This window comes from Corvus kubaryi, unplaced genomic scaffold, assembly GCF_017639235.1.
Source record: "Corvus kubaryi isolate FWS band 111438036 unplaced genomic scaffold, C.kubaryi_AGA036_p1.0 split1-37355, whole genome shotgun sequence".
Classification (NCBI taxonomy): Eukaryota; Metazoa; Chordata; class Aves; order Passeriformes; family Corvidae; genus Corvus; species Corvus kubaryi.
Window position 1 is genome coordinate 403089 of NW_024582078.1, and position 17542 is coordinate 420630.

General features: G+C 57.0%; 3 protein-coding genes across 14 annotated transcripts in view; 1 reads left to right on the top strand and 2 right to left on the bottom strand.

Annotated features, from left to right (window-relative positions):
- The window catches only part of SLC16A4 (solute carrier family 16 member 4), a 12834-nt gene extending 7358 nt beyond the window's left edge, over nt 1-5476 (bottom strand). For 2 of the 12 annotated variants that reach the window (XM_042013812.1, XM_042013813.1), the window contains exons 1-6: nt 4988-5476; nt 4384-4502; nt 3299-3431; nt 2394-2537; nt 1410-1637; nt 393-938 (exon numbers count right to left, since the gene is read on the bottom strand). In XM_042013812.1, coding sequence (XP_041869746.1) covers nt 393-938; nt 1410-1637; nt 2394-2537; nt 3299-3431; nt 4384-4502; nt 4988-5003 — 1186 coding nt within the window. In that variant the 5' untranslated portion in view covers nt 5004-5476. Of the gene's footprint in view, nt 1-320; nt 939-1409; nt 1638-2393; nt 2538-3298; nt 3432-4383; nt 4503-4987 lie in introns of those variants that run through there. The other 10 variants (XM_042013805.1, XM_042013804.1, XM_042013811.1 and 7 more) reach the window with 9 other exon arrangements.
- Nucleotides 5477-6785: 1309 nt separating this feature from the next.
- On the bottom strand, nt 6786-8721 carry LAMTOR5 (late endosomal/lysosomal adaptor, MAPK and MTOR activator 5). The gene is made up of 4 exons (XM_042013543.1): nt 8610-8721; nt 8442-8503; nt 7563-7680; nt 6786-7106 (listed from the first exon to the last, which is right to left on the bottom strand). Exons 1-4 carry the CDS (start codon nt 8642-8644, stop codon nt 7046-7048), a joined length of 276 nt encoding a protein of 91 aa, XP_041869477.1. The 5' UTR covers nt 8645-8721; the 3' UTR covers nt 6786-7045.
- Nucleotides 8722-13433: 4712 nt separating this feature from the next.
- On the top strand, nt 13434-14772 carry PROK1 (prokineticin 1). Its single transcript, XM_042013321.1, has 2 exons — nt 13434-13580; nt 14653-14772. Exons 1-2 carry the CDS (start codon nt 13434-13436, stop codon nt 14770-14772), a joined length of 267 nt encoding a protein of 88 aa, XP_041869255.1.
- The last annotated feature ends 2770 nt before the right edge of the window (nt 14773-17542 follow it).

Sequence of the window (17542 nt, forward strand, 5' to 3'; positions counted from 1 at the left end):
TTTCCCCCCAATAGTGAATTTCTCTCTCCTGGGTCAAACTGGAGGGCTTTGGATGCCCCTCTGGATTCCGGCGGTTTGTGGCTTTAAGCACAGCAGGAATCGTGATGGGAAGGCTCCAGGAGGACAGAGAGCACCTTGAAACTGGAAATTTGGGGTTGTTGAGAGCAGGGGGGGATGTGAGATCACCCAGCTGGCACTGGGAGCACCACCCAGCACCACCCCAGCGGGAGCGACTTGTGCACGGACAGGAGGCGACTCTGTGTCCGCAGAACGGGGGTAGGGGCTGGACCTCTGCCAGGAGAACCCATCCCAGGACAAACCTGGGACTATTTCTTGGCAGAATCTGTGGTGTTGCTGTGTGACCCGTGGGTGTAAAGGATCCCTTTGCCTACCAGCCACGGCGATGAGGTAGGAGCCGTCCCTGCTGCTCATGCCCAGCGTCCTGGCTCTCGCCACCAGGTGGAAGAAGGGCACGAAGTAGGCCAGGTGGCTGAACAGGAAAGACCACGTGAAAATGAAGAAAACGGGATCCTTCAGCGGGGAGAAGTCCAGGAGAGGCTGAGAAGGTTCCTTTTTGGTGGCTGGAAGGGGTTTGTGGCTTCTCTTGGCCTCGGTGGATGTTTCCGAGGAGGAGCTCTCCGGGGTGGGTTTCTGGAGCCTTCCCAAGGCAGATGGATTTGCTGGATCGGAGACATCTCTGCCGTGGGGCATCACGAGTCCCTCCGTGCTGGGAGCCTCCTGTGCTCTGAGAAGCTGTAATTCCCTGTGAGTGCTTCCAGCTGAACATCCCTCAGGAGTTTCTGGATCCTTCTTTTCCGTTGAAGACCCCCGGTCTTGGTTTTCAGCAGATTCCCGAGGCACTTGGGGGCTGACGGGCCACAGCAACATGCTGGAGGGCACCAGGTTCAGCATGATGCCTCCAAAAATCAGGAGAGTACCTGAGGGAAGGCAAAAAGCGTTTTGTTCCCGGATTGAAAAGGGAGGAGCAGCAGGAAATGGCCTTTCTAGAGCAGGGTGTGGTTTCCACTGACCGTGGAGAAAGCTCTGCCATCAGAAAGGGTTTTGCCTTCTCCTTATGGAGGAGTTAACAAAGCAGGGATTTTTGTTCATGTTTTTCTGGAAGCTGGAAATTCATTTTGCTGCGATGCACACAACAAACCCAGAGCTGCCTCTGAGCTCTGGGAGCTTGTTTTGCTTTTCCTCCTTTAAACTTGTGATGGACCTCTAAGCTGGTCTTGAAACACTACACTAAAAGTAGGCATTTCTGGCTTTGATTTCTGAGGTCTGCGCTTTGCCTCTGACTTTAATGAGTGATTAAGTGTTTAATTATTAACAAGATGCCCCCAAACTGTCCTAGAAGAGGCAGAGTTGTTCCTCGGTGTGTTGAATTTTTAAAAAGAGCCTCTTACCCTGCCCAGATCTCCCCAAATGCCCTCTGGGAGCTGGTGAATCTGAAGGAGCAGGAGATCCCTCACCTTGCCAGCCGTAGAACTCGATGAGGAGCTGAGTGAAGGGAGCCATCAGGAACGTCAGCCCCATCCCGGAGCGGGCGAGGGCGTTGCAGAAGGCCAGGCGTGCCCGGCAGCGCTTGGCCGTCATCACCGCGCCCGCCTGGTACAGGCAGGCGAACCCCATCCCTGTGGGAAGGCTGAAACTGAGAATTCCGTGCCCAAAAAGGGACTCCTGCTGTCGGGATTCTGTGTCTTGCTATCCCAAGGTCGTGGTCCCTGGCTCTGCAGTGTTCCTGGGCTGAAAGGGGGGATTTGTGCTGTGGCAGTCAGGGGTCGGTGAGATTTGGTGGGTGGGATTTGGTGTCTGGGGGATTGGAGGCTCTGCCCTCGTATAAGGGATTTTAAAAGGCCAGGATCTGTGTAGGTGCAGGGAAAAAACCAAGGTTAGTTGGGACTGGAATGTTGAAGCTGATGTTTCATTCTGAGCATGAAGCTTTGGGAGTTCACACAGCGTCTCACAGAAAGAAGCTGGGGATGCTTTGGCACTGAAGGTTCACAGAATCACAGAATGTCCTGAGCTGGGAGGGACCCACAGGATCATCCAGTCCAACCCCTGGCCCGGCACAGACACCCCAACAACCCCACCCTGGGCATCCCTGGCAGCGCTGTCCAAACGCTCCTGGAGCTCTGGCAGCCTCGGGGCCGGGACCATTCCCTGGGGAGCCTGGGCAGTGCCCAGCACCCTCTGGGGGAAGAACCTTTCCCTGCTCTCCAGCCTGACCCTGCCCTGGCACAGCCCCAGCCCTTCCCTGGGTCCTGTCTGTGATCACCTCAGGCTCCCCTTCTCCAGCTGAACAAACCTTTGGCTGCTCCCCCTCCAGACCCTTCCCCAGGCTTACGGCTGAAGGAGCTGATTTACTCATTATGCCCAGGGAGTCTCACCCAGGAGGAATCCCATGGAGAAGCAGAGGAAGGGGACACTGGTGGCCTGAGTGCTGAGCAGGCAGCCCCCGGCCACCAGCCCGGCCCCGAGGATGGAGGTTGGCCGCTCTCCCAGCCTCCGGCACACCACGGCCACGAGCGGGGCTGCAAGGGAAGGAGGGACATGTCTCAGGCTGAAGGTGACAAAAGCTGCTTTGGCAGGGCTTGGAGACCTGATTGGGACCACTGAGAAGTGGTCCATGTGCAGCCTTGGGAGTCAGGGGGTGATGAGGGGTTTGGGATGGGTCAGTCTTCAGGAGAGAGACTTCCCCGGTACCCTGGGAGCTCAGGGAGTGGGGCAGGGAAGGAGGCAAGGCCCAAACTTTCAGCTCTCCTGAGTCTCCTTCCCAAATCACACCATGCCCAGCGGTTCCAGATTGTCCCACAGCTGGGACAGGATTGTTGTTTGCTCTGGATCCGTGCAATAAACCTACAGTGACATTCAGAGGATCCCAGAATGGATTGGGTTGGAAGAGTCCTTAAAGCTCATCCAGTGCCACCCCTGCCATGGCGGGGACACCTCCCACTGTCCCAGGCTGCTCCAAGCCCCATCCAACCTGGCCTTGGACACTTCCAGGGATCCAGGGGCAGCCCCAGCTGCTCTGGGCACCCTGTGCCAGGGCCTGCCCACCCTCACAGGAAAGGATTCCTTCCCAATATCCGATTTCTTCCCACTATCCCATCTGAATGACACAGGACCCTGTGTTTAGACCACGTTCCTGCTCAGACACGTGTGAGTACCAGCCACGTCCCGTGTGGAGCAGTCTGGGATCTGGGAACTGGATCCACAGCGGATCCTCAGTGCCCCCAGGTCAGATGGAGCCGAGGCTGCAGCACTGCTCCAAGCCTTGGGAATGCCAGCTCACCTCCCAGGAAGCGCAGGGAGGACATGATGGAGCCGATCCAGCTGACCTGCTCAGAAGATCCCCCGATCTCCTCTCGGAAAGCCACGAAGAAAATCCCAAAGGTTTTGAGCATCCCCATCACGAGCACATTGACCTGAATCGAGAGGGGGTGGAGGTGAGGTGCCGCAGGGGACTGGGAGGGAGGAAAAGCTTTTCCTTCTGCTGCTTTTGTGGTGGTGTGGGAGAAACAAACTGGGGCACCTGGACCGGTGTTGGGAATACCAGCAGTGTGGGCTGGTTGTGGCTTTGCTGCAGTTTGATCCCAAGAGATGCTCAGAAAACCCTCAGCAACACTAGAGCTCAACTCTTGGAGGATATTTTTGCCTTTTAAGTTGCTTTTTAGTACTAAAGCAATAGTCTAAATGGATCAGTTGGAGATCACTGGGAGTTGATGAGGGGATGAGTGGAGCAGGCATGGATGTTATCCGGGGCGCTTTCCCAGGATTTCTCTGCCACAGGGGCAAAGGACAGACAGTTTGTGTCCTTAATTTTAACTCCTGTTGCCTCCCTGGTGGCCGGTGGTTAATGATTGGCAGTGAGTTACTTGGGGTGGAGTGGAAGTGGGGGAAGCTTTCCTAGCTGGGGGGATGGTGCCTTCTTTACAGTCAGACTCGGTGACCTTAAAGGTCTTTTCCAAGCTTCACAATTCCTTGATTCATCACTGGTGGGAAGATAAAGCCTGGAGCACAGAGAATTAGTGCCTTTGGTGCTGAGGTGCCTGGTCCTCCCAGAGAGTACCTGTGTGTGCTGCTCCCTGGCTCCCCTCTCACTGCCCAAGGTGGGATCGTGCCCTTGCCAAAGGGACAGGACACCCCTGTGGGGTTTGACAGCCCCGTGGTGATGTGTTTGAGTAAAAGTCATCTTACTGTGGCAAGGGAACCCCCTTGTCCATCACTGAGACGTCTGCAGGTGGCATTCCATAGGGAATGGCGGGGCTGGACTGTGCCCTGGCACGGGTGGGCTCGGCCTGTCCCATCCTCTGAGCGAGGCTGGAGACTTTCCCCCCTGCCCCAGCTCCAGGAGGGTTTGGTGCATTCCCTGCTTACCAGGAAGAAGTGAAACACCACTGCCCACGCCCACCCTCCGCCTGCTGCTGCGCTGCCTCGGCTCTTCCCAGCTGATGGAGCCTCCAAAGCCTCCGGCTCTTCATCCTCCTTCCTCTCCCCTGCCGATGAGAATGTCAGGGCACATTGACACCTTCCACTGCTCCTGTTGCCATTCAAAACCATTCCCGTGCCGGCAGTGCTGCCGTGGAGCCCCGTGGCTGTTGCTGGGGCCAGCACCACACGCTGCACTCAGCCTGGTGATCTTTCACCAACCTTTTCGACAATTCCACCTTATCCCTGTCTGGAAACAGTTCCATTTCCTTTCTCGTTCCCACCAAATTACTGTAACCACTGCGGCTTTAGCAGTGGGCAAGTCCTTAGTGCTGCTTCAGCAGTTTGGGTTGTGCCAGAAGCCAGGGGGTCTCCGTCTGTCTGGATCCACCTTGGAGCTCTCCAGGAAGCTCTTCCTACTCCCTCTTTTCTCTGCTTGTTTCCCTTCCATCCTCTCACCCACCCCGTGCCTCTGGCAGAGGCAGGATCCTGCCCGAGGGAGCAGCTGGACCCTACAGCAGTTGGGGATGATGATTCTGGAACTTTTCCTTACCCCCTCGCTGCTGCATGCTGGAAAATCCTCCCCGGAACCGTCAACAGCCAAGAGGAACCTCTTCAGAGTCTCTTCATTTGCTCCAGAGATGAAATCCCCCCTTCCTGACTTGGCACCCCAGAGTCTGCTCCTTCATTCCCATCCGATGAGGATGATGGTGTCGGTCCTGAGCAGGACATGGAGCCTGGCAAGCGCTGGGGGGACAGAGCCCATCCTCCTCCTCCTCCTCCTCCTCCTCTCTGGGGGCAGAGCTTGGCTTGTGAGGCCCCAAGGCCGGGAGTCCCTCCCCTTCCCAGCTGGGAGCAGGAAACCCGGGGCGTTTGGAGCAGAAATCCTGTTGGGAGGGAAAAGGAGGGGGAGCCTGCCGAGTTCTGACTCCGGGGAAAGCTCCGGATGTGGCCAGAGCAGAGCAGGGGTGGACTGGAGCCCGGCCTGGGGCTGCCGGTGGCTGCAGAGGAGCAGGGCCCTGTCCCTGCCCGTCCTGCACGGCTCTCAGCCCGGGAAACTGCAGCACCGAGGATGGGATAGGCTGGAAAACTTTTGTGTTTTCCAGCTGGACAGAGCAGCCGCGCTGCTGCAGCCCCGGGGCAGCGCTGGGGTCGGAGCGGGATCGGCGTCGGCTCCGCGCCTCCACTGCGAATCTGCCCCAACTCCCGGATAAACAGAGCCCTGCTGCTCCCTGCCCTGCTCTCGGCTGAGCTGTCACCCCAGTCAGCATTCCTGAGGTCAGGGAAAACTGGGAGCACTGGGGGATTGTGGTGCTCTCTGGTTTCCTTTGCCAAAGCTGCATCACTCCGGATAAATGGGAGCCTGTGGAGGAGCTCTCCCCACAGCAAGACTTTTCATATGTACATTGAGCTTTATTTGAGCAGGGTGAGATTTGTACTGAGCGTGGTTTAAGGGCTTGAAAGAGGGGCAGGGGGGAGCTGTTGGATGCCCAGGGGGAAACTCCAGCTCCAGCTGCTCCCAGCCTGGCGGGATGGAGGGACAGGGGAGAAGGACTCCCCAGGGCCACCACAGAGCTTGGATATGCCAAGATCGGGGCTTTACTCCAGATTGAGACTGAGCTGGATGGGAGCGTGGAGCCTGGCCAGGCAGGGGCTGCTCCTGTGTGAGCCTGTCACTGTCACTGCTCCGAGGAGTAAAGTCAGAGCAGTGACAAGGGCATTTCACTCTGACTCAGCGCAAGCTTTACCTCATGCTCTACTGGGAAACTTCCCTTCCCCTTCCTGCAGCTGCAGCCCGGCTCCTTTTCCCTCCCCAGCACACGGAGCCATCTGAGTGCAGCAGCTTCCCAAGTCCTTTTGCAGGATTGTTTCCCTGCCTGTTTGAAATCTGCGAGAGGCAGAGGGACCTGGATTTGTGAGTGTCTTGGGGTGACACAAATCGCTGCCTATGCCCAGAAATTAATTCCTGTGCCTTTCTATGCCTCTAAACTGAGGATATCTCAGAGGATATATTTCTAAATTTGGCCAAACCGGTACAGTGAGGATGTTCCAAGATCCATTTACAGCTCCCAGGGCCCCGGCAGGGCCAGCACACGCAGGTCTGAACTTCACCCCAAGGCACAGTGAGCAAGTAACTCCCACAGAATGTTTAACTTGAGGAGGCGAAATGTTTCCTAGGAGAAATTCCTTGGAAAGCGTTTGTACCTTTCCTATTGGAGGAGCCCCCGTGAATTCCAATGTTTCTCTACAGAAATGCAAATGAAGGGAGTGGGAGAAGTTACCTCGCTTGGCTTTGGAAACGAAGCACCAGGCCCGGCTCTCCCAGGCGGAGCAAAGAGAAGGAAGGAAGGGTTTTTACAGGTCATTTATTATTGATCTCTCCAACAAATGAGCCCCCTCCCCACAGCCGGTAGCATCTGCTGTAACAGGGGCTGGGGGAGTGCCCACGGTTCATCCTCAGCAGCACAAGGGCTAAAATGTGAGCTGGAGCCCCGGAGAGCTGCCCAGGAGCCGTGAGAGGGGAGGGAGAGCCTTCATCCCAGGTGTGGAGCTCCAAAGGGAGGGTGGTGTGCAGGGAGGAGGAGCCGCGAGCGGAGCTGGTCCCCGAGGCTCAGGACAGCAGCTTGTGCACTGCTACGGTGATGCTGTCGTGCTTCTGGATCATGATGTTCCTGGAACAAGGAAAACGTGCTGAGGGAGCTCAGCTGTGCCAGGAGGAGCTGGCAGGGAAGTGGGAAGTGGGCAGGGCAATCACCGAGCACCTGCAGCCCCCAGCTCCATCCCAGACCTCGGCTGCTCCATGTCCCCACTCCCTGAGCAGCGTCCCTGCTGCCTCACAGCCTTTGTTACCCACAGGGATCCCGGGAGAGCTACCGAGCTGCAGTGACCACCCCCCCTGAAAGGTTTCCCACTGCTTTTACCTCTCCTGCCTCTTAAAATCCCATTCATCCAACGAATCTGCCTATGGCAGTGCCTGCCTCCCCCCACAGCTTCACTGGCACGGGGCTTCCTCCACAGCTGCCCCTGCAGCTCCAGAGGAGAAGCTGCTCCGGGGATCTGGGAGGCTCCCAGGGCTGGGGGAAAGGCAAAGGCGGGGGGACAGCGGCAGCTCCAGGCTGGCAACTCACCCGTTGTCCGACTCCAGGCACACCACGGGCGTGTCAGTGGGGTCGGAGGTGAGCTTGGCTGCCTGCTGGGCCAGCACCGAGATGATGCCAGCGTGCTCGTCCGACAGGGTCCCTCTGCCTGGACAGGGGGGAGACGATGGGCAAAGCCACGTGTGCCAGGGCAGTGCTTGGGGAGAGGCCATTTGCCTCCCCAGGCCAAGGGGGTTCATCCTGCCCCAGCCCATTCCTCTCCCTGGGAGCTGATGCAGTGTCTCCCCAAATGGTCCCTCTCAAACCACCAAAGATCCTGAATTAAAGCTTCGGGAAGAGCCGGCTCCGGGTTCCTCCGAGGCACAGGCAGCTGGTGGCCCCTGGGGACAGCAGGGCAGGGCCTGGTGTGCTCAGAGCGGCGTCGATGCAGGACAAGGCCGGGTACCCCCAGACGGGGAGGGGTCTGGTAGGGCCGGGCCTGGTGCCTCCCTGGGAGCCCTTAGAGGGGGCGGGCAGGTCCCGGCTAGGGCTTGGTGTCCCCTAACCCGGTGCCCCCATCCCGGGGAGCCCTTAAAAGAGAATGGGCAGGACCTGCGGCTACCCCGTGGGGCAGTGCCAGGTGCCCCCCACCCCTAGGAGCCTTTAAAGGGGCCGGGCAGGGCTTGGTGTCCCCTAACCCGGTGCCCCCCACCCTCGGAAGCCCTCACAAGGGATGGGCAGGGCCTGAAGCCCCCAGCCCCGGGCGCCTTTGGAGGGGATGGGCAGGACCCGGTGTGCCGCAGCCCCGGGCGTCCTCCTTGGGGCAGTGCCCGGTGCTTCCCACCCCCGGCAGCCCTCAGCGGGCCCTGCCAGGCCCCGGTGCCCTCCCCCGGCCCCGGTGCCCTCCCGCGGCGGCGCTCGCTCACTCACAGCCCAGGTTGAGCCCCTGCGAGTCGGTGCACAGGACGCCCACCACGGCCGGGCTCTTCATGCTGGGGGGAGACAGCGGCGGTCACAGCCGGGTCGGGCCGGCCCAGGCCCAGCTCCCCTCGTCCCCCCGGTGTCCCCCCGTGTCCCCCCGTGCCCCCCGGCCCGTACGTGTCCTCCAGGTGCTGCTCCAGCGTCCCCTCCATCGCCAGCGCCGCCACTTCCGCCCCGCGCCTGGCGACAGCGGCGGTACCACGTGACCTCGCGACGGCGGCTCCGCAGGGCCAAAAGCGCTCGGGGCGCGCTCGGCTCCGTGGGGGTGCCCCGGACACCCCAAAATCCGCCGGTCCCGGGCCCCTCCCGGGCCCCGCTGTGCGGCTGCCGCCGTCCCCTCACGCAGGCACCGTGCCCGGATCCGGGAGGACCCGCAGCAAACCCGCAGCCCCAAACCAGCCCGCCCCGCCTGTCCGTTTTCCCGCAGAGCACGCGGCACAGCTGCGATATTTGGGTTTTTTTCCTTCCTTTTCTCCACTTTATCCTCCTGAGCGTGGCTGAGTTGTGTCCCCTCCCTCCACGCAGCACCGCCTGGGATTTGTAGAGCCCAAGGGAACTCAAGTGGGCTTTTAACGATGCTCCTGTACCCCCTCCCCGGCCAGAGCATCCTCTCGCAGCTGGACCACGGCGGGGGATGCAGGTTTGGGGATGCAGGGACACGAGGATACGGCCGGGATCAGCACCCCCATCCTCTCCCCATGGAGCACAGAGGTGTTAAAAGGGACTCTCAGACCAGTTTTCCATTGAGGACCCCCCCAAAAACCGCGTCGTGCCGGCAGCGGGCGGTGGGAGGGGATTTATGGGGCAGCCCCGGGAGCCCGCGGCACTGAAATGAGGCAGCACCCGGCCGCGGATCTCGGCTTGTCAGCTCGGGAAATTAAACTGATATTGAAGGGGGAAGCGAAGTGCAGCAGGGTTTTGATTTTTAAATTTTTTTTTATTGGACTTTTCTTTCTCTGTGGTCAAGCTGCGAGCTCAAAGGGTTTCCAGGGGCTTCCTGCTGCACCCCAGCCCACGGGAACGGCTTGCACTAAAATTGCCTTTGTTTTGGGGCTTTTTTCCCCACTTCTGGGAGGCAACACAGGACACAAATAATACAAATACAAGCACAAATACAAATACAGATACAAATACAGATACAAATACAAACACAAATACAAATACAGGTACAAATACCGATACAAATACAAATACAAATACAGATACAAACACAAATACAAATAGATACAAACACAAATACAAATACAAACACAAAAACAAATACAGATACAAACACAAACATAAATACAAACACAAACACAAATACAAATACAAATACCCCTCTGGAGTCGGAGGCTGCCTCCCCTCTGTCCTGTCAGCCCCTTGGCAAGGAAACCTCTCGAGCACAACCACTCCCGAGCCATTCCCGGCTGCGGGATTTCTGCCAGGAGAGATTTTGGATTAATTAATTCAAGCCCAGGTCGGGGACACTTCAGTGGTGCAGCTCTGCATGGAAACCTGGCCTGGGCTGAGGGCAGGGAGTGCTGGGGCTGGTTTTGACTCATTCAATTGGCAATTCAGCACCAGACTGATTCTCAAAAAAACCCCAAACAGCAACAACAAAAAACCAAAACAACACCAAAAAAACCCCCAAAAAACCAAACCAAACCAAAAAATACCCAAGAAACACCAAAAAAACCCCAACAGAACAAACCAACCAGCCAACCAACCCCCCAAAAAACCAGTAACAACAACAAAAACCCAAACAAACAAATAAAACCACCACAAGAGCCCGATCAAACCCATATTTCAATGCCAAACCATCACCTCGGACCACGCTTCCCGGACAGGGCTGCTCCTGATCCCAGATTTGTCCCTGTGCACTGGGTCCAACAGGGACCAGCCCCCAAATCAGCCTCGGGGTGTTGATTCCTCAGTGGGAAAAGCCAAAGGAGATTGAATTCCAAATGCTGGAAAGGAGTCTGAGACCCCAGGCCTGGAAAAATCTGTCCTGCTGGGTGAGAATCCCAAACCCAGCTTTCTTTTGGGGTGAAAAAACCAGAGTTTTATGTCCTGCCCTTGTCCTGAGAAGGGTCTGAGGCACCATCTGTCCCCCAGGCAGGCCTGGGAGCTTGGTCTGGGCAGTCCCAGCCGAATCCAGGATCCAGGATTTGACTGTGGAAGCACCCAGGTGTTGGCCATGGAAGGGTATTTCGATTTTTCTTTGTTATTATTTTTTACTTACGATTAAAATAAACCCTAAAAAGGATTAACCTTTGTATTGCTGGGCTCCCAGAGGGGCTCCATGGGATGAGGAGGGGGGTGAGGAGTGATCCCAGCTCCGTGGGGACGTCCCACGGCCGAGGCTGCAGGAATTCCTTCCCTGTGAGCAGCAGTGGCTGGTTTTGTTTTGAGGCCCCCCAGCCTTGAGCACATCGGGATGTTCTCCCTTGCGTCCTCCCAGGATGCACGGATTTAAAAAATAAGCTGATCATTCCACCTTTTCCAGCTTTTCCAGCCTTTTTATTCCCCCGTGCTCCCAGGAGCAGCTCGAGGTCGACGCGTTGTACTTCAAGCCATAAATCAACATATTTATACGTGATATTCAAATTGAAACACACCCTCAGTACTAAAAAAGACATTTTCCCCTCTCTGCCTCCCTTTATGCTCCCAAATAAATGCAGCCAAGCCTCTCTTTCTGTGGGATATTTGTCATGGAGCCACGCTTTTGGCATGCTGGGCTCTGACGAGCCAGGGAGTAACAACTGAACTTCATTCTTTGGTTTTCTTTCTGATAAAAAAAAAATCACAGACCCTTCATGAAAGTCTCCCGTCCACCCGGCAGGAATAAACACGGATATCGAGGTGTGCCTGGAAAATCCGGCTGCGGTGGAAAATCCCCCTGGGAGGTGGATGAAGGAGGGAGGGAGGGAGGTTTTATCCCTTCCCGGTGGTTTTTTAACCTGTCTTTGACACCGTTTGAGATTCAGGTCTCATCTGCTCCTCCCGAGCTCATCCCGGGGGAAAACCCGCAGGGTTATAAAGGGTGGGAGGCCGGACCCTGCGGCTCCTGCGCCTCCTCCTGCTCCTCCCCCGCTGCCCCTGCGCCGTCCTCACCGGGCTGAGTCCTGCTCCCGCTGGTTCGCCCTCCTCGCTTCGGGGAGGAGCACAGGGACCGCTGATTTTCTCCATTTTTCTTCATTTTTCTTCGTTTTTCTTCATTTTTCCTCCGTTCGTGGCTCTTTTTTCCGACGCGTGGATGCTGCTCCCGCTGTCCCAGCCCCAGCCCGTGAGGGTAAAGCCACACCTCGCTCTTCTCCTCCTCTCGGCACCGTGTCAGAAATGGGCGATTTCAGGACGTTTTCCAGCACGGGAAAATTAATAAATCTTTATTGGCGTCTCTCTGAGCATGTTCCCGACTGGGACAAGGGCTCAAACACCTCAGATTTTCCTTCTCCCTCCCAGATTAAATCATTCAAAGAGGTGGGAGCTGTTGGAACACCGAGGGCAGGTGGATGCTCACCCTGTCCATGGAGTCGGTGTTCCCGAGCTGGACCGAGGGTGGTGCTAAAGGCGAGTTTCGGGGACAGAATCCAGGTTTTGCTGGTGCTTCAGGAGCCTTGGCGTTGGTCTCAGCAGAGCTGAACCCCCCTCTTTCCTCGAGGAGTGAAAAATCTGTTTAAAACCAAGGCAGAGTTTTCCATCCCGCTGCCTCCCAGCTTTTCCCAACCTGGGGGAATTTCCTTGCTGACTTCAGCTGGCTCTTAGCTCCTCTTTTCCCTTACAGCCAGAGCTGTTTCCTTCCAGCCTGGGGTGGTTTTGGCTGCATCTCCCCAACCCCTACAGACCCCGGAGCCGCAGAGCTGCAGGCTGTGGGATCCACCTCCATCCAGGGCCAGACAGATCCAGCAGCTCCTTAAATGATTCCCAAGGCTTAAATGGCTCCTTTTGAGGAAGGGAAGGGGTTGGATGTGCAGCTCCCTGGTTGCCTGCAGCCTCCCGAGCTTGCAGGTGAGGGAAGGTCCCTCATTCCTGGGATCTGGTTTTTGACAGAATTTGGGGGTTTCAAGGGGATTTGGATGCTCAAGGAGAATCGGGGAAAGGGAAGGCTCCATAAAATCCCCTTTTTGCCACCCTGTTAGAGCTGCACCACAGAAATTTTGCTTTCTGGTGGGTTTTCATGCTTTTTCCCCCAGCTGAAATTCCCACAGCTCCTTATCCGTGATGGGTTTATGCTGGGAGCTCCGGGAGAGAGGTGCCCTGAGGAGAGGTGACCCCAGGGATGTTCGAGAGAATCCCACCAGTTCTCCTTGTGCTGCCAACCAAGCGTCAGACAGAGGGGTCAGAGAAGGGTTTGGGGGTTCCATGAGCCCCTCTGGTCACCCTGGGGGGGCACAATGGGACCTGCTTCGTGCTCAGAGTGCCCCCATCCCCCTCTTCCCAGCACTTTCATGGACTCCCAGGCGAGGTTTTGAGCTGGGGCAGCGTTTGCATCCGTGCCTCAGTTTCCCCATTCTCGTTCCCCAGAGTTTTGCACCTGCCTGGGGTGGGAGAGGCCGAGCTGTTGGAATCGCTCTGCTCCCCGTTAGCAATGGAACAAAAGCCCTGGGAGCGGGGGATACTGAGCAGGTTTCACAGGCTCAGCCGGGCCGTATCCCTGGAGGGAGGATGGACAATGAGTTCACCCCTCGCTGCTTCTGCTCTCCCTGGGCACCAGCACGGCTTTCAGCTGGGCAGCTGCGAGCTTTCCCTGCGTCCCCCCATCCCTGTATCCACGAAGGATTTCCCCTTCACCCCACAAACCTCAGCACCCCAACCCAACCCCTGCTGTGCCCCACAACTCCCACCTCAACCCAAAACGGGACAGCTGGGAACCCCCCTTTATGTTAAATCCCCAGGAGGGATTGCCCCCAGCAGCTCGGGGCTGATTTCTCCATTAACCCCCCGAAAAGAGCGATAACGATGCTTTTCCCTCCTCCCCAGCCCTGCCAGCGGGACCCTCCGTGCGGCAGCGGGATCTGCTGTGCCGTGAGCCTGTGGCTGCGGGGGCTGCGCGTCTGCACCCCCCTGGGGCAGGAGGGGGACGAGTGTCACCCCCTCAGCCACAAGGTACCACCCTGGGGAGGGGAAGGGGCTGGGAAGGGGCTGGGAAGGGGGCTCTGAGCTCCTCACACCGGGGGAAAGCTCCGTAAAGCCCCGCGTGAGGAGGAATTGGTGTGGGGGGCTGGGAGCGCAGTGAGGAGGAGCTGGGAGTGCAGCTGATGCCCGGGACACCAGCGCTGCTGCAGGGACGCTGTCGTGCCTCTGGAGCAGGAATTCCAAGGGAAAACTGCTGTGGCAGGGAGGAGCCGGCGCGGGTGGGACCCGCACAGGCGGAGCCAGCGCCAGACCTGTCGGTCGCTGCATCTCTTCTCCCCTGGGATGCAGAGGGCGGTCGCTGTCGGGGGCTCTTGGGGGTTTGGGGTGAGGATCGTGGTGGTCCCCAAGCTGGAGTAGCTGATTTCAACCTCTAAATTATTTTGGCACCGCCCTGCCTGTCCTCGCCATCCTAAATCGTGGAATTCCCGCCTGTCTGGGTCGGAAGGGACCTCAAAGCTCATCTCCTTCCACCCCCTGCCATGGCAGGGACACCTCCCACCAGCCCACGTTGCTCAGAGCCCCATCCAGCCCGGCCTGGATCGCTCGGGATGCCCCGGGGGAGCCGTGGGCGGTGACAGGGAGCTGGGATGGAGCCTCTGCCCGTTCCTTTAGAAGCCAGGCACACCCCACACTGCTCCAAACCGAGCCAGAAAGGCTCTGCCGAGCCAGGAGGAGCTGAGTGAATCCCTCCGAGCTGCCCCAGTGCTGCGGTTTCTGCTGGATGAGAACTCCCAGCTCACCGGGATTAGCCCAAAGCGCGGGGCTGCTGCCGTCCTGCTCCTGGAGGATTTAGCAGCAGCATCCCAGCCTCGGAGCGAGCATCCCACCGCCTGTGCCTGCATCCATTTCATGCTCCAGGAAGAAGATTTAATGATGCTGCACCCGCTGCTCGCACAAGCAAGGGCTTCAGGAGGGATCAAAAATTAATTTCAGGCATATCCCTCTGGAACCTCGGAGAAGAGCCAGAGGTTTTCTCAGGGCTTTGATCTCACTGATCATTTTTTGGGCCATGACACCTCATTTTTCTCGTTCCTCCCTGCAGGTGCCTTTCCTTGGGAAGCGCCAGCACCACTCCTGCCCCTGCCTGCCCAGCCTCCTGTGCTCCAGGGTCCTCGACAGTCGCTACCGCTGCTCCATCGACTTCAAGAACATCCATTTTTAGGATGATGCTCCTGAAAATTCCACCCATGAGCCCCCAGCTCCTGTGTCTTTCCATCTCCCGTGGCCGCCAGGTGCCCACGGAGCACCCGGCAGCCTCAGGAGTGCTTCTCTGAGGTGGCCAATGTTGTTCTGAGCTCAGCGTTTGTCCTACGGGGAAACTGAGGCACGGCCAGGCCAAGCTGCTCCCACAGGTGGCTCAATCCCAGCCTGGAGCAGGACCTGGCTGGGCCTGAGGGATTCTCTGTGTGGCAAACAGGGCCTCACAAATCCCTTTCCCAAGGTGTTGGCTCCTGGATGCTGCCAGGGAGTTTCCACCCCCCTTCTTTGTCTCATCCAGGAAAAATCAAGGGTGAGGCGATTTGAAGAGTGGAAGTGGGTGCTGGGCAGCCAAGAGCTTCCTCATGTGGTGTTTTATCCTGTAACATGATAAAATCTGGGACGTGAAGCTGAGCAGCATCATCTCATCTGCAGAGCAGGGCTGCTGGAGACCTGACTTGGATTATTTTCACACTTTTCAGTTGTGTACAAGGGAAAACAAAAATCAGGGGGGCGGGAAGTTCATTTTATGAGCAGTTGGAGCATTTTATTCAACACCCAAAGCTTCAGTTTCTGCCCAAATTATCCCAAATGCGAATCCTCTGCAGCCCCTCTGTATCCTCGGAGCTGCTTCAGCTCCCTTGCAATTCCTGCTGGAGGAATCAGTTCTGGGATGATAATTCCCATCGTGATACTGCCCAGTCGTGCCCTATCCATGAGTTTTTTCCCTGGCAGCAGCTCTTCCAGCTGCTGATGGATGATCTAATCCGGCCCACAATGAAATCAAATCCATATCAGGTAGCTGTGGGCAATTAAGGAATGGGTTTTCCCGAGCCCTGGGATGGGTTTGGAAGAGTCTGAAGCAGAGCTGGCTGGAGCTGTGTTGTGCCAGATGTGGCTCTTTGGGATGTAGCAAAACATTTTCCAGCCTCAGCATGAGGGTTTGGAGCTTCGCTTTGAGAGGAGCAGGGGATATTAAAGGGAATTAAATGTGCTAAAAGTGGTCTCGGATGTGTGTTCGCAGTTCTGCTCTTGGAATCTCTTGTGGAAAACTCGGGTGCTGCTGGAGCTTCTCTCCTGCTGCCTGTGGCAACCCCCAGCCAGGGTAAGGAGAGAGAAATGAAGAGAAGAAATTAAAACTAATCAGCATTTACAGCAAAAAAAAAAAAAAAAAAAATCCAGCAAAAAACCAGGTTGGCTTCCTTTCAGGCAGCAGCATTAATCCCAAAGCTGAATTTAGGGGCTGGATGCTCATGTGTGCAGAGCTGCAGAACCTGTGCAGCTGGGAGCTCCAACAGTGGAACCAGTGGGGTTTGGGGGGGTCTGGGGGGGTTTTGGTGCTCTAAAATCACCAATTTGTATCCATAAAGCCCCGGGCTGTGGCCGTGGCAGGCGCTGTGTTCCCATCGCTGGGGAAGCTGTCGGGATTTGGTGTTCGAGGCCCGGCAAAAACTTCCCTGCGCTTGTTTCTCCCCCTCAAAAATGTCATAAATGTGGTGAAAATAAAACACTGCAAAGACCAGGCTGAGTTCATTTAAGGTTGTTTTTTTTTTTTTTAACATCAGGATTTTTTTGCTTTTTATTTATGAGAGAAAATGCTGCTGTGGGGCTGCTGCATCCCCAGGCGGGCGAGTTTGTGGTACCCACATGTGGCACTGGGAACACCATGGATTGCCCAAAAACCCCCAGGAAGGGGTCTCGGGGCAATAGAGAGAGGGAAAAATTCAGGAAACCCCCCACAATAACTCATAAAATGGCCCAAAAATATATAATTTCATGGTTTGGGTTTCTTTTATTAAGCTGCCTTATTTTATGAGCTGCCTCTGGCTTTCCACAACCTTGGAAAGGGGCAGAGAGGGATGTTAATTTGGGGGTTTTTGCTTAATTTTTGGACATCTCCCAGTGGAAAATATTGCAAATTGTTTTCTCCCAGCAGACTCCACCACAACAAAAGGAAACAAAACCTCTTAGCAGCTTCTTACCATCCTCAATTCCCGTTCTGGAGGGACTCCCCAGACTCCAGGAGTGGGAATTGCCAATCTCCCAGTGGCTTTCAACTACAAGAGGTGACAAATTAGTGGGAAATCCCTTGATTAAAACGAGGGACGCCCCCGTTGAAGGAGGAGGCTGTGCTTGACTTCAGACTGTGAACTGGGGGAGTCAGGAGCTGTCCATAACGAAGGTGGTGCAGAAGCTCCCCTTTCCTGCGTCCCTGCAGGGTTTTCCCTGCAATTTAGCAAAACCCCCACTTCTGAGCTGCTTTCAAAGCGCATTTGGGGCAGCGAAACCTAGAAAAGATCCTTTTAATTTCTTCCTGGAGGTGCAAAGCTCCCGCGGTGGGGGGGGGGGGGGAAGCCCGGGGGGAAAGTCAACACCGCCCGGTGAGCCGGAGCCCCGGGGCTCTTTGATCCCCGGAGCCGCCTTCCCGCCCGGAACGGAGCCAAGCGCCCCTCGGGGCCCCCGCACGGGCGAGTCCCGAGCTCTGTTTGATGTTCTGCCTCCAAGGTGAACCGGCTGCACGAGAGAGGGGTGGGAGCGGCCGGGACACGGCTGGGATGGGAGCGGGACAGGGCGGGGATGGGAGCGGGACAGGGCTGGGATGGGATGGGATGGGATGGGAGCAGGACAGGGTTGGGATGGGATGGGATGGGAGCAGGACACGGCTGGGATGGGAGCGGGACAGGGATGGGGTGGGATGGGAGCGGGACAGGAATGGGATGGGAGCAGGACAGGGC

Coding starts and splice junctions, on each gene's coding strand:
- LAMTOR5 (XM_042013543.1), bottom strand. CDS start 8,644: ATGGAGGGGACGCTGGAGCAGCACCTGGAGGACAC. Junction 7,681..8,441: donor GCAGGGGCTCAACCTGGGCT/GTGAGTGAGCGA, acceptor CCCCCTGTCCAG/GCAGAGGGACCCTGTCGGAC. Junction 7,107..7,562: donor TGCCTGGAGTCGGACAACGG/GTGAGTTGCCAG, acceptor TCCTTGTTCCAG/GAACATCATGATCCAGAAGC.
- PROK1 (XM_042013321.1), top strand. CDS start 13,434: ATGCTTTTCCCTCCTCCCCAGCCCTGCCAGCGGGACCCTCCGTGCGGC. Junction 13,581..14,652: donor GTCACCCCCTCAGCCACAAG/GTACCACCCTGG, acceptor TCCTCCCTGCAG/GTGCCTTTCCTTGGGAAGCG.